Here is a 22,499-nt window from a genome sequence, read left to right on the forward strand (position 1 = left end):
TTTTGTCCTAGGGTGTATTAGTTTGCCTTGTTTTGCTTCCCTGCCCCCCCCCCCTCTTTGTACTGTCTTTTCATGGTGTCGAGGGTAGTGGGGTTTTTTTGTTTTTTTTTCCCCCCTGAATTGCCTGACATGTTGTGTAGGTTTTTTTTCCCTGTATGTTGTGTTTTATACGTATATATTGCATAGCATCATATAAATGTAGGGCTGGACAGGACCTCAAGATGTCATCAAGTCCACCTCTCTCGGCTGAGGGAGCACCAAGTATATGTAGATTATCTCTGACAGAGGTTTGTCCTGCCTGTTCTTAAGAACTTCCAGGGAAAGAGACTTGGCAGCCACCCTTTTAAGACTATTCCAGAGCGGAACTACCTTAGCTCTGGGGACACCTACACAGATTTAAGTGGTGAGCAGCTCTGGAGAGAGATTTCAGAGTAGCAGCCATTCGATGAAGTGAGCTGTAGCTCACAAAAGCTTATGCTCAAATAAATTTGTTAGTCTCTAAGGTGCCACAAGTCCTCCTTTTCTTTTTTCTGGAGAGAGAGGAGACCCCCAGTGAGTGGGCAGCTAGGTAAAGACACTAAAGGTGGGAGGAGAAACTTTGACGTGTGCAAGGTCATCCAGGCAGTCCGTGACAGAGCTAGAAATAGATCCCAATTCTAGTGCCACCGTACTGCTGTTGTGGGTACTGAAGGTCTCTGCCACACTGGTGTTTTAGGCACTGGTGCAAACCCTTAGAAAAGGCAGAATTTACACTAGTGCACTCTGATTGGCATTGGTGCGCCATGTCCCCGTCTGAAGGCTTTCTGGGGGGACAGTGGCCTCACAGAAGCTTGGGGCTGGCTGAACAGTGCAGCTGGTAATGGAGGGTCAGCTGTGAGTGCTGGAGCACAGCTCCACAGGACTGGACACTGACTTCTCCTGACCCATGACACACACCCCTAGCTGTGTGCAGGGACTGCAGCTGAGCTGCCCTGCCAAGACAGCCTGTGCATCCATGGACAAGCCACGTCTTCCTGCAGCCTAATACAATGGGGCCTGGGGACCTTTCCAAGCTGCGGGTGATGGGGCTCTGGAGTTACCGGGGTCTATTCCTGGCTCTCTCACTGACGTAGAGACTGCTTAGTGACCTTGGGGAAGTCACACCCCATCTCTCTGTAACGCTGTCCTCAGTAACTCGAGAGCACGAGCACCAGCCTCAGGCAGACTGGTAAGAAGCAGGGCACAAACCCCAAATTGGTTGTGAGGTCTGTATGTAGATTTCACCAATCAAGAATCCAGTGTAAACGCTTCAGGCACTGTAAGTGTATTAACGTGGAATCACAGAGAGTCCCCTTGGGTCATCCCGTAGATCTCACCATGCAGGTGAGCTCACCTTTGTGACAGATGGTCCCTTACACCAGGGGTTCTTGACCTTTTTCTTTCTGAGGCCCCCCCAACATGCTATAAAAACTCCACGGCCCAAGTGGGCCACAATAACTGGTTTTCTGCATATAAAAGCCAGGGCTGGTGTTAGGGGGTAGCAAGCAGGGTAACTGCCTGGGGCCCCATGCTACAGGGCCCCCCACAAAGCAACATTGCTTAGGCTTTGGCTTCAGCCCCAGGTGGTGGGGCTCAGGGCCTCAGACTTCAGCCCCATGTACTGGGACTTCAGCTTTCTGCCCTGGGCTACAGTGAGTCTAATGTTGGCCTTGCTTGGCAGCCCCCTTGCAACCTGCTCGCGGCCCCCCAGAGGGCTCCAGACCCCTGGTTGAGAACCACTGCCTTATGCCATGAATCACAGCAATGTTCAGGTTACTGCCAGTCCCAAAGGACCAGTCACTTACATAGGTCAATTGAACCTTAGATTTCCCAACAAAGACATCACTTGTAGCCAGTCCTGTAATAACCTTTATTAAGATTTACTTGAAAGGAAAGGAGAGTTGTTTTTAAAGTTAAAGCAGGTCATCATTTTGATTCAGATGAGTTACAGACTTAAATTTCAAAAGGTAATAGAAGCTTCTATAATAAGCAATCTCTCCATATTCTTTAGGACTAACCCAGGCTAAGCAGCTGGGGATCTCTTGCTTATCCCTAGAAACTTTGCCCCCCACAGTCCAAGCAGCATACAGATCATCAGTTCCTTCTGTATGGGTTTTTGTCCCCTTCCTGCCACGTGCTCTGAGCTGCAAACTCAGCTAATGGGAAGTCAAGAGCACAACAACAGTCTTTTGTCTTCTTTAACACCCCATAATAGTCTATCTGGTGTTGATGGACCTTTCCTGCCAGGCAGGGTGTCATGCATTCTGTTGCCAATCAGCACTTCACATAGATAAAGTCTCTCTCCTGTCTGGTGATTTACATAGCCGATGCAGCTAGTCAGATATTGACTCTCAAGCATTCAATAAAGTCTAAAGACAGGTTTCAGAGTAGCAGTCGTGTTAGTCTGTATCCGCAAAAAGAAAAGGAGGACTTGTGGCACCTTAGAGACTAACAAATTTATTTGAGCACAAGCTTTCGTGAGCTACAGCCCACTTCATCGGATGCATGCAGTGGAAAATACAGTGGGGAGATTTTATATACACAGAGAACATGAAACAATGGGTGTTACCATACACACTATAACGAGAGTGATCAGGTAAGGTGAGCTATTACCAGCGGGGGGAGCAGGGGACGACTTTTGTAGTGATAATCAAGGTGGGCCATTTCCAGCAGTTGACAAGAACATCTGAGGAACAGTGGCGGGGGGGAATAAACATGGGGAAATAGTTTTACTTTGTGTAATGACCCATCCACTCCCAGTCTTTATTCAAGCCTAAGTTAATTGTATCCAGTTTGCAAATTAATTCCAATTCAGCAGTCTCTCGTTGGAGTCTGTTTTTGAAGTTTTTTTGTTGAAGAATTGCCACTTTTAGGTCTGTAATCTAGTGACCAGGGAGATTGAAGTGTTCTCTGACTGGTTTTTGAATGTTATAATACTTGACGTCTGATTTGTGTCCATTTATTCTTTTACGTAGAGACTGTCCAGTTTGGCCAATGTACATGGCAGAGGGACATTGCTGGTACATGATGGCATACATCACATTGGTAGATGTGCAAGTGAACGAGCCTCTGATAATGTGGCTGACATTCCACACAAAGATGGACTACAAGCCGTCAGGAACAGTATCCCCGATAATGTCACGGCAAACCTGGTGGCTGAACTTTGTGACTTTGTCCTCAGTCACAACTATTTCACGTTTGGGGACAATGTTATACCTCCAAATCAGTGGCACTGCTATGGGTACCCGCATGGCCCCACAGTATGCCAACATTTTTATGGGTGACTTAGAACAACGTTTCCTCAGCTCTCGTCCCCTAACATCCCTACTCTAGTTGCGCTACATTGATGACATCTTCATCATCTGGACCCATGGAAAAGAAGCCCTGGAGGAATTCCACCATGATTTCAACAATTTCCATCCCACCATCAACCTCAGCCTGGTCCAGTCCACACAAGAGATCCACTTCCTGGACACTACGGTGCTAATAAGCGATGGTCACATAAACACCACCCTATACCGGAAACCTATTGACCGCTATTCCTACCTACATGCCTCCAGCTTTCATCCAGACCACACCACACGATCCATTGTCTACAGCCAAGCTCCACGATACTACCCCATTTGCTCCAACTCCTCAGACAGAGACAAACACCTACAAGATCTCTATCAAGCATTCTTACAACTACAATACCCACCTGCTGAAGTGAAGAAACAGATGGACAGAGCCAGAAGAGTACCCAGAAGTCATCTACTACAGGGTAGGCCCAACAAAGAAAATAACAGAACGCCACTAGCCGTCACCTTCAGCCCCCAACTAAAACCTCTCCAACGCATTGTCAAGGATCTACAACCTATCCTGAAAGACGACCCATCACTCTCACAGATCTTGGGAGACAGGCCAGTCCTTGCTTACACACAGTCCCCCAACCTGAAGCAAATACTCACCAGCAACCACACAACAGAACCACTAACCCAGGAACCTATCCTTGCAACAAAGCCGGTTGCCAACTGTGTCCACATATCTATTCAGGGGACACCATCATAGGGCCTAATCACATCAGCCACACTATCAGAGGCTCGTTCACCTGCATATCTACCAATGTGATATATGCCAGCAATGCTCCTCAGCCATGTACATTTGCCAAACCAGACAGTCTCTATGTAAAAGAATAAATGGACACAAATCAGACTTAATAAAGTCTAAACACATTCTTATAATTCTCATACATGTTTTAACAATACTAACACAGGTGAGCCAGACTGATTCCAGCTCTGCGTTTGTCCCCGTTCAATTAAGACATGGGGGCTTTTGCAAGAGCGAACACCTCATCTGCCAGTGTCACAGGCAGGATGGGCAAGAATGGTGTCTCTCGCCACTGTTTGCCGGAAGCTGGGAATGGGTGACAGGGGATGGATCACTTGATGATTACCTGTTCTGTTCATTCCCTCTGATGCACGTGGCATTGGCCACTGAGATAGATTGTTCTGACACAGTGGGCTGCTCTTAGATTTACAATCTCTATCAGGAGTCTCTACTCATTTGAACTCACTGGGGAGGCACAGAAAGAAACAAGGTGTGCTTAGGCAAGAAGGCCCAATCTCATAGCTCCCAGGGTCACGCTTTCCAAGAGCTAAAACTAGGCCCAGCCCATGAAAGGTGGCACTCCTAGGAGAGACTGTATAAAGGCTGGAGTATCAAACAACTTTATAACTCTGAGACAGCTGCCTTGGGGACAATGACAGGGAGAATCCCCCAAAGCGACTCCTTGGATTCTGTTCTTCTCTGTCCTTTGTTTCATAGAACTGTAAGGGACCTTGAAAGGTTACCTAGCCCAGTCCCCTGAACACAAGGCTGGACTAAATATTTAATCTAGACCATCCCTGACAGTTATTTGTCCAGCCTGCTCTTAAAAATCCCCAATGATGGAGATTCCACAACATCCCTAGATCATTTATTCCAGTGCTTAACCACTCTGACAGTTAGGAAGTTTTCCCTAATGTCCAATCTAAACCACCCTTGCTGTAATTTAAGCCCATTGCTTCTTGTCCTATCCGCAGGGGTTAAGAAGAACAATTTTTCTCCCTCCTTGTAATAACCATTTATTTACTTGAAAACTGTGATCATGTCCCCTCTGTCTTCTCTTCTCCAGACTAAACAAACCCAGTTTTGTCGATCTTCCCTCAAAGGTCATGTTTTCTAAACCTTTAATCATTTTTGTTGCTTTGCTCTGGAATTTCTCCCATTTGTTCACATCTTTCCTGAAATGTGGCACCCAGAACTGGACACAGTACTCCAGTTGAGGCCTAATCAACACGGAGTAGAGTGGAATAATTACTTCTCGTGTCTTGCTTACAACACTCCTGCTAATACTTTCCAGACTGATGTTTCCTTTTTTTTTTTTTGCAACAGTGACTTATATTTAGCTTATGATCCACTATGACACCCCAGATCCCTTTCCGCAGTACTCCTTCCTGGGTAGTCATTTCCCATTTTGAATGTGTGCAACTGATTTTTCCTTCCTAAGTGGAGTACTTTGCATTTCTCTTTATTGAATTTCATCCTACTTACTTCATACCATTTCTCCGGTTTGTCCAGATAATTTTGAATTTTAATCCTATCCTCCAAAGCACTTGCAACCCCTCCCAGCTTGGTATTGTCCACAGACTTAATAAGTTTCAGAGTAGCAGCTGTGTTAGTCTGTATCCGCAAAAAGAAAAGGAGTACTGTGGCACCTTAGAGACTAACAAATTTATTTGAGCATAAGTGTAACAGAGAGACTTTGTTACTGGCAGGGTTTCGCCCTGTCTCAGCGGGTTACACCCTGGTGGGAGGGGGCTAGGCCTGCACTGGAATAAGGTCACTCTGTGCTTCACAGTGTGGCAGAACCTAGAATGTCCATTAGCAGGGAAAAATCCTGGGGGGAATCGGCATGTGGAATGGACAAAAGCCCCGTCTGAATTCTCTCACATTGCCCTTCTCACCCTGTCAGGCTACAGAGTAACGTCCACGTTTCGCTCCAGATCATCCCATCCTCCCAGGGGGAAGGAAATGGCTGCAATGGAGCTGGCTCAGGTAAGAGATTATCAGGGAGCTGGTGGTGGGTTCTGCTTGGAGGGAGAGGAGCAGTACAGGCATAGGAGGGTGGGAGCTGCTAGAGGTGGTGGGAGGCAGGAAATATCTAGGGTGGAGAAAGGGAGGGGACAGGATGTGACAAACCTGCTGAGACTTGTGTAATGTAGGGTGTGATGGGTTGTCACCCCCAGGGTGCAGTCTGGGGTGCTTATGGGAACTGCTGTGCCTTCTAACCCTCAAGCTGGTCTGGCCCTTCTCACACTGCTTTGCTGGAGATTCAGCCAGCCTCTCCAGGACCTGTTATCACCCAACATGACAGCAGGTGGCACCATACACCTAACTAAGCTACCTGAGTGCTTTACCTAAGTCACTCAATGACAGATAGAAGACAACAGCCAATTTCCCAGCTCCCCAACTTTGCATACCTGCTGTAGTATAAATCCAGAATTATACCATCTTATAGTGCACAGGGATCTCTATAATGTAAGCTCAGTAAGATAGTTTGCCTTCCCCTTGATGTGGGAAAGATATGCACAACAAGCTTGTGCTAACCAAGCTGACATTTTCCCCAGACACTTCACTCAAAATACACTGGTTAAGATAAAGCATAACACAAGTTTTTATTAACTACAGAAAGATAGATTTTACGTGATTATTGTTAGAAGAAAAAAGGAGCAGATTGACCTGGAGGCGGATATGAGTACAGGCTTCTTTATTGCGATACCTGTTCCCCTCGACCCAATTATCGAGTAAGCGCTGGATTACTTACGTCACACTCCTTTTATCTAAATTAGTATGTAAATGCCTATATCTGTTACAACACCCCCAAAACCCTTATTAAGTAATAGAAACACCCATACTATTAGTATACCCACCCCTATCTATTATTCACAGCATTACGCATGTCATACAGGCATTTTTACCTTGAAAATACAGTTCTTTGCAATAATGTCTTGCCACAAATTTCCTTAATCAGCAGTTCTCAGAGGACGGAGGAAGGGGCAATGAGCAATTCTCAGGGGAGGGAGGAAGGGGCCATAAACCAGGGCTTGTTTATGTAGCTGGGAAAGGAAGGGAGGGAGAGATAACATTTATTTTACCTTCTTTCACATGAAGGGCATTCATTCCGACAACTAGATTTCTCATGCAGCTGCATCCTTATCAATTCTTACAAGCAACAGGGAAAGCAAAAATATGGCACCTTATTTATTAAGCAAAGAATTACTGCCTCCTTATGTCTTTGTCCCCTAATGCCATGTCAGCACATTAGCAGCTTCCCAGGTCTTTTACTTAACCCTAACATATCCCCAACAATTATAAGTGAGAGCAAAGAAATCAAAGTAGATTACTTAGCAAATAACCAAAAACTCAAACTAACTAAGCCTAACGTGCTAGATGGATAGAATCTGAATTCACAGTTTCTCACCCTGACTGATGATACAAGCAGTCCACCAAGTTTTCATACACAAGCTAGAAATCCCTTTACCCTGGGACCAGCACTTCCCCCAGTTCAGTCTTTCTTCCTTAGGTGTTTCCAGGAGTTCTCTTGTGTGGGGAATGAGGCCAAGAGATGATGTCACACCCCACCTTATGTACCTGTTCCATATGGCAGGACCCCTTTGTTCCAAACTCAGTTCCCAGGGAGCCACCAGCACGGTCCAGAGACAGCTCCATCTCCTCTATCAAGCTCTGACTAGTAGCTATGTGATAAATGTGAAGACCCTGCCTCCATCTGTCAGCTGGGAGACACAAAGGTTCTCTCTTTCTACCCTGTGAAGTATCCTGGCTGCTCTAAGCAAGATGGGGTGGGACTCTGTTAACATGTGCCTCCCGGAGCTTCCATTTACCTGGCGCTGCTGTTCCGTGAATAGTGGGGCTGTGAGTGGGGAAGCAAGTACTGAATGTGGGACTCTTGCTCTTTCAGGGGCCGGTGACTTTCGAGGAGGTGGCTGTGTATTTCACCAGGGAAGAGGGGGCTCTGCTGGACCCCACTCAGAGAGCCCTCTACAGAGATATCATGCAGGAGAACTATGAGACAGTGGTCTTGCTGGGTAAGGAGTCCTGTCCCCTGGGCTATTAGAAGCTGTGGGGTCTCTAAAGAACCTGAGTAGTAATAACTTTATACCTTTATTCCTCATACAAGTTTTGACAAGTGTCCTTGCCCCCCTTTTTTGCCTTATCTCCCACCCACTAGAAACTTTTTTGGACATGTGCCTTTTGGTACCATCAGTCATTTAAAAATTGCATTTTATATATCCTTATTGGACACATTAATAATGACATTAATAACTGTAGCTTTCATGTCTTTTCCTCATTTTAAGAGGAAAATATGCCACCTGTAGAATTCTAAATTGAGTAAATAGGTGTATGGCTCATGCATGGCTTGTGTGACAGTCAGATGAGCTCCTCTTTTGATAGGAGAGCGTATAATGTTGACATTCAGGACCCCATGGGTGAAGAGAGAACAGAGCTGTGGGAGGGGAGGAGAAGGGGGGGAGTAGATAGTTCTGGGGTGCTAGGAGATGGGGAAGGTGTGTGCAGGATTAGAGCTAAGAACCATCAGGGAGGGATGAGGTAGTGAGTGACGAGGAGGGAACACAAGAAGCTCCGAAGGTGCTGGAAGGTGGTGATGGCTGAGAGTAATGGGAAGAAGGGGAGAGGAGTGTGGAGGAAGGGCACCCAGGAAGTGGGCTGGTTGGGTCAGTGGGAGGGAGATTTTGGGATATAGAGCTGTGGGGGATCCCAGACCCCAAATCCCTACCCAAGCCTTGTTGGTTTAGAGCCTACACTCCAGTTTTATTTCTGTTCAGTTTCACTTCATTATACATTTTTTGCCCCAAATATTATTTTAACTCTTGACCTCCCTCTCTCATTACCCCCCTCCCCATATAACCTCCCCATCTCTATGCACAGCGACCCCGGCCACCGATCCTGAGTCCTTGCTGCATTCCTCCCTACCATAGCAGAGCCGCTACCCAGGCACAAATGGGCACGCTGATGATGTCACAGGGTGGTACTGTAGCCTGTACCTTTTTTACACCTATAAGATTACGTATTGGGGTACAACTTGCCCTTGTCCATGGCTACTCAAAGTTAATTAAGAAGATGGAATTTGGTGAAACAGACAGAAACTTGATTTAATACAGACGGTTATAATTGAAATCGTAGGCAAGGATCAATACACATAACGATTAGACTAAGATAAATATGGTAAAGAGGGTCTTGCCCTGGAGAGCAGGGGCAATGGCTTGCCCCATTCTGGCACTCCGGCCGGGGAGCAGGGTTAGGGGCTTGCCCCGCTCCACATGTGGTCTGGCTCCGCACAGCTCCTGGAAGCACCAGCATGTCCTCGCTCCAGCCTACACATAGGGGCAGCCAGGGGTCTCCACACACTGTGCCCACCCCAAGCACCACCTCCACAACTCCCATTGGTCGGGAACTGCGACCAATGGGAGCTGACTGGCCGACCCTCCGTGTAGGAGCTGGAGGGGGGAGATGCCGCTGCTTCCAGGAGCTGCTTCAGGAAAGCGCCAACAGGAGTCTGACCCCCTCCTGCTTCGCAACACCCTGCCCCAGCCCTGATCCCCCTCCCACCCGCCTAACCCCTCTGTCCCAGCGCGGAGCACCCTCTTGCACCCCTAACCCCACATCCTTAGCCCCACCCCAGGGACCGCATCCACCAGCCGGAGCTGTACCCCTCTCCAAACCCCAACCCCCTGTCCCAGCCCGGAACCCGCTCCCATACCCTGAACTCCTCATTTCTGGCTCTACCCCTGAGCCACACCCCCAGCCAGAGCTCTCACTCCCTCCCACACGCCAACCCCCAATTTCGTGAGCATTCGTGGCCTGCCATACAATTTCCACACCCAGATGTGGCCCTTGGGCCAAAAAGTTTGCCCACTCCTTGACTAGGTCATAGATCATAAAATCAAGTCGGGGTCAACAGGAGTGAGAATTTGGAGAGAGTCTTGTCCCCCCTCTCCCCATCTGCAGTAGCCGCAAGCTGTCTTCCCTCCAGGCTCCTTGGAGGGAAGCGTTGAAGCCAGAGGCTCAGTCTCTGGTGTTGAAGCTCCACGGCCCATCCTTGTGGAAGAGTGGGACCCCTTGGGGGTCTAGTGCACTCAAGGGGCAACTCCCAAGGACTGTTTAAAAGCCAGGGCATTGCACAGATCCTAAGGATCCATGTCAGCGTGCCTTACAGGGAAAAGATATAAAACAAGAAAGGGATCTGAATGCGTATTTACCATCGCCCACTCATCAGTCCTCGTGGGAATCCCTGATCCATTCCAAAGTGTATTAAAATCTTCCTTAAAGGCTTACCTCTTGGTTTTCAGGTCGTGATCATTTTGTTAGAGGGCTTTCCCTTCAGCCTCCCACTTTCTTGGTTCTTGTCACGCAGACAGCAATCAGCAAATGACCAGAAGTCCGAAGTGCAGATTATGCAAGGTTTATTGGGGTTAGTTTCTAAGCAATACTCCATATTTGGAATACTCCATATTCCAAAGCCCTTCACACCGCTTGGGTTTATGTCTATATGCCTAAAGAGTCTGTTCCCCATTGTTCCCTTTCCAGCTCTGATGCCACAGAGCATTCACCCCGTGTATCCCTTCCCAGCTCTGACACTGCAGAGCGTTTACCCTGTGTCCCTCTTCCCAGCTCTGATGCCACAGAGCATTCACCCCGTGTATCCCTTCCCAGCTCTGACACTGCAGAGCGTTTACCCTGTGTCCCTCTTCCCAGCTCTGATGCCGCAGAGCTTTGCTTGTGTCCCTGTTCCCTCCCTTAACAAACATGATTCCAATTTCCCTTTCCCCTCCAGTTCATATAGTAATATTCTCATCTATATCTTAACCAATCATTGTACTGAAATTTAACTAACCAATCCTAACATATTGTAATATAATTCTCTAACCAATTATATCCCACTAGCCTAATTAACTTACACCTAGCAAAATTAATTATACAGCAGACAGAAACAATTAGAGAACCAGACAGGTTAACAATAGAAAAGTGTGGGACATAAATATAAAGCAATACAGAAATGAGGGTTTCACAACCAGAACCATTAATAAGTGATTTCTTGCCAGACAGGATGCTATCAAACGAAGTTTTCTTTAACCATTTTAAGATCCGTTTCTTTATCTGGTGGTGATGGGAACTATTAGGACAGGATCGTCTAACAACCCAATACCACCCTATTTCAATGTGACTGGTTTGGGATGTAATGATGTGACTGTGTGCTTCTCAGATTATGGCTGCCCCTGCTGCTTAGCCAAAGGCCTTCGCCTAAGAGCAAGGCCTCAGACTATCCTAGTGAGAGAATCATAGAATCATAGAATATCAGGGTTGGAAGGGACCCCAGAAGGTCATCTAGTCCAACCCCCTGCTCGAAGCAGGACCAATTCCCAGTTAAATCATCCCAGCCAGGGCTTTGTTAAGCCTGACCCTAAAAACCTCTAAGGAAGGAGATTCTACCACCTCCCTAGGTAACGCATTCCAGTGTTTCACCACCCTCTTAGTGAAAAAGTTTTTCCTAATATCCAATCTAAACCTTCCCCACTGCAACTTGAGACCATTACTCCTCGTTCTGTCATCTGGTACCACTGAGAACAGTCTAGATCCACCCTCTTCGGAACCCCCTTTCAGGTAGTTGAAAGCAGCTATCAAATCCCCCCTCATTCTTCTCTTCTGCAGGCTAAACAATCCCAGCTCCCTCAGCCTCTCCTCATAACTCATGTGTTCCAGTCCCCTAATCATTTTTGTTGCCCTTCGCTGGACTCTCTCCAATTTATCCATATCCTTCTTGAAGTGTGGGGCCCAAAACTGGACACAGTACTCCAGATGAGGCCTCACCAATGTCGAATAGAGGGGAACGATCACGTCCCTCGATCTGCTCGCTATGCCCCTACTTATACATCCCAAAATGCCATTGGCCTTCTTGGCAACAAGGGCACACTGCTGACTCATATCCAGCTTCTTGTCCACTGTCACCCCTAGGTCCTTTTCCGCAGAACTGCTGCCTAGCCATTCGGTCCCTAGTCTGTAGCTGTGCATTGGGTTCTTCCGTCCTAAGTGCAGGACCCTGCACTTATCCTTATTGAACCTCATCAGATTTCTTTTGGCCCAATCCTCCAATTTGTCTAGGTCTTTCTGTATCCTATCCCTCCCCTCAAGCGTATCTACCACTCCTCCCAGTTTAGTATCAGTATTTAGTATTTAGTAGAAGGCCCATACACAAGCAGACTGATTTTGATTCTTTGTTTTTATACCCCTGTAACTTGCTAAGTGATAAAAATACATCTAAGTTCTTAAAGTGTAGGCTTTACAGGCAGGCCTGAATATCTATATTCTCACAGTGGGTTCTATCCCTTCCCCCATTCTGTGTCTGTCTTGTCTATTTAGATTGTAAATTCTTCCAGGAATAGGCCGTCTACTATTCTGTGTTTGTACTGTGCCTAGCAGAATGGGGACCCACTTTTAGTTGGTTCTTAGGCACTAAGATAATGAATATGATTTATAATAATAATAACTCTCCTGACACTTTGAGCCAAGGAAGCTGGCCTTGGGATGTTACTGCTTAAAAATGAGCTGGTCTTAAAACCAAGGAATATTCTTTGTGACAAGTATCTGACAAATTCCACTGACCTTCCTTGTTTTCTTTGCCTTGAGTAGGGTTTCCAATTTCCAAACCTGATGTGATCTCACAGCTGGAACAAGGGGAAGAGCCATGGGTCCCAGACCTCCACGGCTCTGAGAAAGAAGTGCTCCTGAGAGCTGCCTGCGCAGGTGAGGAATTGGTTAAACCAACCCAAAAACTGTCCGTGAATACTTGGGATGCCCTACAAAGATCTTGTGAGCTCTCCAAGTTCAGGATTGTTCCCTGCAGATGTGGAATCATTAGGCAGAGGTCACTTATGGCTTCCCACCTATACTTTGACAACTGGCAGCAGGTCCCTCCCCAATGTAGCTTTCCCCTGAGTGTTCTGGTGAGATGCGGACCAAAGGTAATCCCTTCCTCTCTCCTCTGGGGAAAGGTTTGGGAAAAATCAGCTCCAGATAGGTTTGATCTCTCCCGCATATATTTTGGTTTGTTCATCCCTTTTTCCATACCTTTCTCTGAGATTTTCTTTCTCTTCGGTGCAGGGAGTGACCTATGTCTGTATTCTCTCTGTCTCCCATCAGGTGATGGGATGGTGAGTGAGAATGAGGAGGAGAAACCCCAGCAGGAAGATGCTGACCAAGTAGAACCACATTTGACATTCTCAGGAAGATCCAAAGGGAATGTTTCCGGGAGTTGTGGACTCCCAGAAAAAGAAAAAGCGTGTGAGACTCGGCAGAGGCCAGAGGAAAACTTCACTTGCCACTCAGACCTTATTACACACAAGAGAATCAACTTGGAAGAGACACGTTACACATGCCATGAGTGTGGGAAAAGCTTCAATGGGAGTTCACACCTTATCACACACCAGAGAATGCACAGAGGAGAGAAACCCTACACCTGCTCTGAGTGCGGGAAAAGCTTCAGTCGGAGTTCAGCCCTTATCACACATTGGAGAACCCACACTGGAGAGAAACCCTACACCTGCTCTGAGTGCGGGAAAAGCTTCAATCGAAGCTCTGCCCTTATCACACATCGGAGAATCCACACGGGTGAGAAACCTTATGGATGTTCTGAGTGTGGGAAACACTTCATTGATAGTTCAACCCTCATCTCGCATCAGCGAATCCACACAGGAGAGAGGCCCTACACATGCTCTGAGTGTGGGAAAAGCTTTAGTCGGCACTCACACCTTATCACACATCGTAGAATCCACACAGGAGAGACGCCCTTCTCGTGCTCTGAGTGTGGGAAAAGCTTTAATCAGCACTCACACCTTATCACACATCTTCGAATCCACACAGGAGAGAGAGCCTACACGTGCGCTGAGTGCGGGAAACACTTCAATCGGAACTCAAACCTTATCACACATCGTAGAATCCACACGGGAGAGACACCCTACACGTGCTCTGAGTGTGGGAAAAGCTTCAGTCGGAGCTCACACCTTATCACACATCAGACAGTCCACACGGGTGAGAAACCTTATGGATGCTCTGAGTGTGGGAAACGCTTCATTGATAGTTCAGCCCTCATCTCACATCAGCGAATCCACACAGGAGAGATGCCCTACACATGCTCCGAGTGTGGGAAAAGCTTTCATCAGAACTCTGCCCTTATCACACATAGGAGAATCCACACAGGTGAGAAACCTTATGGATGCTCTGAGTGTGGGAAACGCTTCAATCGGAGCTCACACCTTATCACACATAGGAGAATCCACACAGGTGAGAGACCTTATGGATGCTCTGAGTGTGGGAAATGCTTCATTGATAGTTCAGCCCTCATCTCACATCAGCGAATCCACACAGGGGAGATGCCCTACACGTGCTCTGAGTGTGGGAAAAGCTTCAGTCAGCACTCACACCTTGTCAGACATTGGAGAATCCACACAGGAGAGAAACCCTACACGTGCTCTGAGTGCGGGAAATGCTTTAATCGGAGCTCACAGCTTATCACACATCAGCGAATCCACACAGGGGAGATGCCCTACACGTGCTCTGAATGTGGAAAAAGCTTCAATCAGAGCGCAAATCTTATATCACATCGTAGAATCCACACAGGAGACACACCGTACACATGCTCTGAGTGTGGGAAAAACTTCAATCAGAGTTCAAACCTTATTAGACATCAGAAAATCCACATGAGAGAGAACTGTAATAAATGTCTTGACTAGGGCTGGCCAAAGATTTTTTTTTTTAATCACATTTGCTAATTGCCACATAGTGATCTTTCAACCGTCTTCACCATGGTTTCTCAGCTCCCCCCAGATGAGTTGCCTGCTTCTGCTTTTTGCAGCTCATCCTTCTTTGGGGTCAGTCCTCTGATCTTTTCTATTGAGTTGTAGGAAAGTGTGTCATAGAATCATACAATATTATGGTTGGAAGAGACCTCAGGAGGTCATCTAGTCCAATCCCCTGCTCAAAGCAGATGCAACACCCACTAAATCATCCCAGCCAAGGCTTTGTCAAGCCGGGCCTTAAAAACCTCTAAGAATGGAGATTCCACCACCTCCCTAGGTAACCCATTCCAGTGCTTCACCACCCTTCTAGTGAAATAGTGTTTCCTAATATCCAATCTAGACCTCCTCCACTGCAACTTGAGACCATTGCTTCTTGTTCTGTCATCTGCCACCACTGAGAACAGCCTAGCTCCATCCTCTTTGGAACCACCCTTCAGGTAGTTGAAGGCTGTTATCAAATGCCCCCTCACTCTTCTCTTCTGCAGACTAAATAACCCCAGTTCCGTCACCCTCTCCTCGTAAGTCATGTGCCCCAGCCCCCTAATGATTTTCTTTGCCCGCCGCTGGACTTTCTCTAATTTGTCCACATCCCATCTGTAGTGGGGGGGACCAAAACTCGATGCAATACTCCAGGTGTGGCCTCACCAGTGCCGAATGGAGGGGGATAATCACTTCCCTCGACCTGCTGGCAATGCTCATACTAATACAGTCCAATATGCCATTGACCATCTTGGCAACGAGGGCACACTGTTGACTCATACCCAGCTTCTCATCCACTGTAATCCCCAGATCCTTTTCTGCAGAAGTGCTGCTTAGCCAGTCGGTCCGCAGCCTGTAGCAATGCATAAGATTCTTCCTTCCTAAGGGCAGGACTCTGCACTTGTCCTTGTTGGATCCTCATCAGATTTCTTTTGGCCCAATTCTCTAATTTGTCTCGGTCACTCTGAACCCTATCCCTACCCTCCAGCATATCTACCTCTCTCTCCCCATTTTGTCATCTGCGAACTTGCTGAGGGTGCAATTAATCCCATCATCCACATCATTAATAAAGATGTTGAACAAAACTGGCCCTAGGACTGACCCCTGGGGCACTCTGCCTGATACCAGCTGCCAACTAGACATGGAGCCATTGATCACTACCTGTTGAGCCCGACAATCTAGCCAGCTTTCTATCCACCTTATAGTCCATTCATCCAATCCATACTTTTTTAACTTGCTGGCAAGAACACTGTGGGGGACCGTATCAAAAGCTTTGCTAAAGTAAAGATATATCATCTCCACCACTTTCCCCATGTCCACAGAGCCAGTTATCTCATCATAGAGGACCCTCCAGCACGGACCATTCTTCAGCTCTAGGTGGGAGAGAGAGGTTTGATTCCCAACAAGCTACACTGAGGCAAAAACTAACCGTGCCGTACATCCACTAGGACTGTACATGGCGTTGGCTGCTCACGTTAGTGATCTTGGTGTAAAAAGACAATTATAGTTGTAGAGCAGATGCAGCTGAGGTGCAGTGGTTGGCAGTAGCTTTCCCCGTGACCTAACCTAAACTCCATCACTTTTCCTAGTCTAAACAAACCCTGAGCATCCCAGTTATACTGTTCTCCCATTTCAAATCAATTGTTGGTCATCAAGTTCCCCCTTTGGGAACAAATGGTTTCATTCCCAGTTGCTCTGATGTTGCTTCAGGTTGTGCTGGAGAGCAGATACTTTTACTACCATTTTCCTCCCTTAAAATATATTGAACTGTAACAAAGAGCAGGAACATTGCAGAGATAGCGAAAAGTGTCATTTCACCCTTTGTAACCACAGAAGAAGATAGGGTAAGTCAGAGGGATTCCCTTATTCCTCATCACCATCTCAATCCCCCCTATTGTTCAATTGGTTAGGTCAATATTTTCTCTAAAGGGCTGGGAAGAGGATTCCCTAGTAAATGACTTGTAACTAAGCAAAATACCCATGCATTTGCCTCCCAAAGCAGTTGTGGCCCAGGCCCTGCAGGAGGTCTCTCCTGAAGATCTCTCCTTCATAATCAGATGTATGTTCACTATTATTTGGGAAATGCAATCCCTATCATGGTAGAGATGGGAAAGATGGAAGTGACCTTTCTGTTCAGCTCACTCCTGGGAGATGCTGCAAACGTGTAGAAATGAAGTCCATGTTGAATGTGATAGAGCTGCAGAAAGATGCGTATTTTGAATAGATACCTGACATTTGGTGTCTTACAGGGATTCTAAGGCGCACCTGCATTTAGTTCCTATTTTAAATCTGTGCCACCAGATTAAGGAAGTAAAAGGGCATACCTGGGGAAGTTATACCTCACTATTGCTACTGATATGTTGTGTGGTTGGTGAAGAATTCTACGCCAGAGAAGTGTAAAATTACTCCAAGTAAGGTCAAAGATTTGACAAGAACTCAGATAGAAATTGCAGATACTAGTGGTTGATTTTCACCCTAGAGATGGACGCTATGGTGACCTGTGGCCCAGTGAAACTGTTTTGAGAATGCTGCTCCCTAGTGAAGTGGCATTGATCGCACTTCTAAAAGATGCCAGGATGCAATTGGGAACAACTGTCTTTTATTCTTTGGATCCAAAGTTTCCTGAAGCACAGAGAGAAACAGCTGATTCCTTCAGAGCCATCCCATGCCTATGGGTTCCAATCTGGCTGCCTCACTGGACAAGAAGCACTTCCATGCTGGGGAAATCATGGTAGCTAATGAGGGAATGTGTCAGATTCCAAGTTCAGACAGCAGGATACATGACTGCTGAGTCCCGAGTCTGTGGTTTGGTCTCTTCGTTTTGCTCTAGAGTCTAATGCATGTGTCTCACTTTTCCGCCTCCTGCTACTCTGGAAGATTAGAAAGTGTGAAAGTAGAGCACAGGTGGCTTTTTCTCATGATGGCAACCTTCCCACGTTGTGTGAGACCCCTTCCACCCACACTTCTGGGAGAAGACCCAGGGAGAAATGAACTCACAGAAATGGAAGGTTCCTAGGTTACTGTAGAATGTGACTTCACACAAAGCTCACTGGGTGGAAATGGGAAATAAGAGAAAACTGCCCTATAAGTTTATATTTTGTAATCTTTGAATAAGTTGTTACCAGCGACAATGAAATTAAACATGAAGTTAGTGTAATGTAAGAGGCTGATTATGTGATCACTTTCAGTATTACAATATAATGCAGGTTTTCTTCTAGTTCTCTCCCTGCCCCCCCCCCCACACACACACTATATCGGAAATGGTGACTAATCCGGAAATTAAAACCTCACTCCAAAGGAATTAGAGTGGGAATATGTGAGAGAAATAGCATATATGAGAATAGAGACCCGGTATAGATGGTAATTATTTCTATTTCAAATGGAAATTCAAATTGATAACTTTTAAAATAAATCTTCTGTTAGGAGGAAAATTGCTCAAGACAAGATGTGTAACCTTTTACCCAGTGTGACGAAGTTCCTGCTCTACCTTGGTGGGTCTTGCGCTTATTGGCGGATTTGCTTGCCTTGGAGCTTCACGGCAGCCCTCAGCTTGGCCGTTTTTCTGAACCCACAGTCCAGGTCGACGACTCCTGTGTCTGACCAGGAGTTGGGAGGATTTGGGGGGAACCCGGGCCCGCCCTCTACTCCGGGTTCCAGCCCAGGGCCCTGTGGAATGCAGCTGTGGAGTGCCTCCTGGAACAGCTGTGCGACAGTGACAACTCCCTGGGGTACTTCCCCATGGCCTCCTCCCAACACCTTCTTTATCTTCACCATAGGACCTTCCTCCTGGTGTCTGATAATGCTTGTACACCTCAGTCCTCCAACAGTCCATGTTCTCACTCTCAGCTCCTCGCACACACACACCACAAACTGAAGTGAGCTCCTTTTTAAAACCCGGGTGCCCTGATTAGCCTGCCTTAATTGGTTCTAGCAGCTTCTTGATTGGCTGCACGTGTTCTAATCAGCCTGTCTTAATTGTCTCCAGAAGGTTCCTGATTGTTCTGCAACCTTCCCTGTTAAGGAGCCGGAATCGTTCTTCACTCGCTCCTGAGCTATTTGCTTTCCTTTCTTTCCTAAAGCCCCCCGGCCCGGATTTTTCACACTTTTCCTTTTGCTTAGTTTTCCCCCCCCCCCGCGTTTGGGCCGGACGCTTTGTTTTTTTGGTTTCGTTTTTTCCCGTTTTTTTGAGCTGCGTCAGTGTGCTGGCCGGTTGCCAGCACCCCCCCCCCCCCCCGATGCCTGCTTTTGGACTTTGCTCCTTGCTTACTTGAAACCCCCGGAGGAGGGGGGGAGGACTGCCGACCTGCTGTCCGGAGAGGGGAGTGGACCCCCCCAGACCCAGCTGTTTTGTTTTTTGCCTGGACTTTTTCCGAGAGCCTTGGGACAGAGCCAACAGCTGTAGCAGACGCCAGAGGCCGGAGAACTCCCGGGCAGCTATGAATCATCGTGGAGAGAGGCCGTAAGACTGAGGGATTTCTTTTGAATTTCTACCCTCGGGGGGGGGGAGTTGACTGCATTTCAGCTGCGCCTGCGGCGGCACAGGGGTGTAGCAGGGAGCTACCCCCAGATCCATCGGTGCCCCCAACCCCCCCCCCACTATTACGACTATCACGGCCCCCGCTGCTTCGTCCCTGCTGGCAATCTGCCATCTGCCTTCGGATCCAGCTGTTTGCTTTGGACTTTGCCTTTTGGACCGGGCATAACAACCAACCAAGCGAGACTCTTTGGACACTTGTGGTGGGTTGTCCTCCCCCCCCCCCCCGGATTGTTTACCCCATAGCCTACCCCTACTACCGGACCCCGATTTTTGCCCCCCCCCCCTCCCAGTGTCTCCCTGTCTCTCCCTGCTTACAATGGCAGAGAAGGAGGGACACAAGGCCCCTCCACCGAAATTGGTTGCCCCTTCCCCATCTACCCTCCTGCCCACCCCTCAAGATTTCCCCACCGCCTCCATTGTTAGAACCCCTGCCACCGCCCCCGCTGGGGCATCGGCAGTGGGAGGCACCGGGGCGATTACTACTGCTGCTCTGGTTCTTGCCCCACTAGATTCTAGGAACCCCCCCCCAGTTAGACGGAAAAATCGAAGCGGGCCAAAAGGGAAGGGCCCCGCTAATGCCGCTGGACCCTCCGTGGCAGAGGCCGCCCCCACCACAGTGGCCTCGTCATCGATCGCGGCACCCCTCCCAGCTGTTCCCTCCACCAGCTCTGCGACCATCCCTCCCCCGGCCCCCAGGACGTATGCCCGGGTGGCGACAGGCCCCCCCTCACCTGCCGCCTCCTCATCTCGCCCACCCACTGCCTCCGCTGCCATTACTAGCAATCGGGGCCCTCTTCCCGCCCTGACCAGGAAGCACGGTGTCCGTTGCCTCCTAGTGCCCACCTCGCCCCACGTGGAGGCATACGTGCAGGCGTTGGCGAAAGTGGTAGGACCCATGGCCATTGTGGCGGCCTCCAAGATGTATGGGAAGGTTGTTCTCTTTCTGGCCTCGGAGACTGCCGCCCAGGAGGCGGTGGAGAAGGGCCTAGTGGTGGGGGGGGTGTTTCTCCCCCTAGAACCGCTAGAAGATCTGGGCGTTCGCTTCGTCCTCACCTCCGTTCCTCCCTTTTTACCTAATGTTGCCCTGTTACCTGCTCTCTCTGCCCTGGGGAAGCTTGTTTCTGTTATTAGCCCTCTCCCGTTAGGCTGCAAGGACCCCGCCCTCCGTCACGTCCTTTCGTTCCGCCGGCAAGTGCAGATTTTACTGCCGGCGGGGGTGCGTGACGGAGAGGCGCTCGAGGGGTCCTTCCTAGTTCCCTACCAGGGAGCCCGCTATAGGGTCTTTTATTCCACCGGAGAGGCCCGGTGCTACCTCTGCCGCTCGGCAGGGCATGTCCGCAGGGACTGCCCTTTGGCCCGGGGGAGAGGGGCACCTGAGACCCCCGAGACCCGGCGGGATATCGGCCCTGTTGTTGCCGACACCCCTGGCCACCCGGCACCCGACACCACCCCCCCCTCTCACCCGATCCACCGCTGCCCCCGTCCGGGCCCAAGAGGCACCCCTCCAACAACGCCCGGGCGACCACGGGAGTCCCACTCTTGCTGTAACCACCTCGGCAGAGCCTATGGAGGGGGGTGTGGCAAAGCTTTTACCGGGTGCAGGAGAGGGCTCGCCCCAAGGAGAACCCCCCGCCCCTAACGCTGCCTTACCGCTACCCCCCCAAACCCCTGAACCTCTGCCTCCGCGCCCCGCTCCGTCCCCTGCTACTCAACCCCCGGACGACGCCATGGAGGGCTGGACTGTAGTCCAGGGGAAGCGAGGCAAGCGGAGGGCTCGAGCTCCGCTGCATTAATCTGACGCGGAAGCCCCCCGGAAGACCAGGAAGGGAGGTACCGACCTTGAGCCTCCCGCCTCGGCCACGAGTGAGATCCATTCGCTGGTGTCGGGAGGTGAAGATAGACCAGCATTGGAGGGTGGAATCCCCCCTCCGCGGGGGACCCTCCCCTCCGAAGCCCCGGGGGAAGCCCCTTCTAATCAGATACCACCTGAATTCCCAACGAACCCCGACGTGACCGCCGAGGCGGGCCCTAGCGGAGAGGCCCCTGGGGTGGTGGGAGTTGGCCTCTCCTCTGTGTACGCAGAGATTGAAGCCCTAGATTTGACCCCGGTCACCCAGGGAGGGGATGACTTACTGCCGGCCGGCCTCAATTTGGGCAATCTCACCCCAGGCCCCCTCTCCCCATGTTCTTTCCCCCTGACTGCCTTTCCGGGTGAGCACCCCACGGAAAGTGGTTTATCACCTGAGGCCATGGCTGCCACGACCACCCCGGAGCCAGTACCTAGCATTCCTCGGAGCCCCCTCCCTTGCCCCTTCACCCCCGACCCTGCTCGGGAGGCACCTTCTTTTCGCTGCTCGCCTCCTGAAGCCCAGGGCCTTACCTCTGCCCCTGCCCCCACCCCTATTCCGGTTCAGTTTCCCTCCTCCTGCAAGGCTACCGCCGCCCCTGGGGTTATTTCTTTTCCGCCTTTTGCAGATTCCCCCCAGGGAGCAGTCTTTACGTTTTCTAGTTGCGACTCCCCAGGAGTTGCACCTTTCCCCCTGCCATCCCCGTCCGCCCCAAGGCACGAGATGGAGTTAATAACCCCAGCCTGTCAGACACCCCGTCGGCGGTCCGCACCCTGCCTACCCGCCTTAGCGGACCACGAAGCTGTATCAAAAGCCCCACCAGGGACTGCTCTGGGAATTGTAACCCTACCCCCCCATGAGCTGCAGCATGCACTACGGGAGTTCTTGAAACAATGCCGTGGTGCCCGCGATAGGGCACAGCTGGCTCTCCAGCAATGGGGGGACTTTGATCGACTCCTTCGGGCCGCGAGAGCCCTTATGAGGGAGGGTAGAAGGCAAGGGAAGGGCGGTGCCGCGGCCTACGAGCGGGCCCGCAGCTTCCGGAAAGATTTACTTACTCACGGGATAGGACACGGGTTGCTACGCGACCCGCCGGGGGCCATGAGTACCCCCACCACTGAGAACTCCCCACCCCCCCAGCCCTCCGCATGACACCTCTCATTATTGTAACCCTGAACACCAGGGGCTGTAGGATGGCTCTCCGCA

The 22,499-nt window shown here is 49.4% G+C and overlaps 1 protein-coding gene across 4 annotated transcripts in view; it reads left to right on the plus strand.

Moving 5' to 3' along the window:
- Nucleotides 1-18,071, plus strand: part of LOC140904217 (uncharacterized) — an 83,413-nt gene extending 65,342 nt beyond the window's left edge. The window contains exons 2-5 of one of the 4 annotated variants that reach the window (XM_073326623.1): nucleotides 6,011-6,093; nucleotides 8,018-8,144; nucleotides 12,766-12,879; nucleotides 13,237-18,071. In XM_073326623.1, the coding sequence (XP_073182724.1) occupies nucleotides 6,070-6,093; nucleotides 8,018-8,144; nucleotides 12,766-12,879; nucleotides 13,237-14,864 (1,893 nt within the window). In that variant the 5' untranslated portion in view covers nucleotides 6,011-6,069 and the 3' untranslated portion in view covers nucleotides 14,865-18,071. Of the gene's footprint in view, nucleotides 1-6,010; nucleotides 6,094-8,017; nucleotides 8,145-10,427; nucleotides 10,550-12,765; nucleotides 12,880-13,236 lie in introns of those variants that run through there. The other 3 variants (XM_073326625.1, XM_073326627.1, XM_073326626.1) reach the window with 3 other exon arrangements.
- Nucleotides 18,072-22,499: the final 4,428 nt, after the last annotated feature.

Source organism: Lepidochelys kempii, chromosome 28 (genome assembly GCF_965140265.1).
Source record: "Lepidochelys kempii isolate rLepKem1 chromosome 28, rLepKem1.hap2, whole genome shotgun sequence".
NCBI classification, from domain to species: domain Eukaryota; kingdom Metazoa; phylum Chordata; order Testudines; family Cheloniidae; genus Lepidochelys; species Lepidochelys kempii.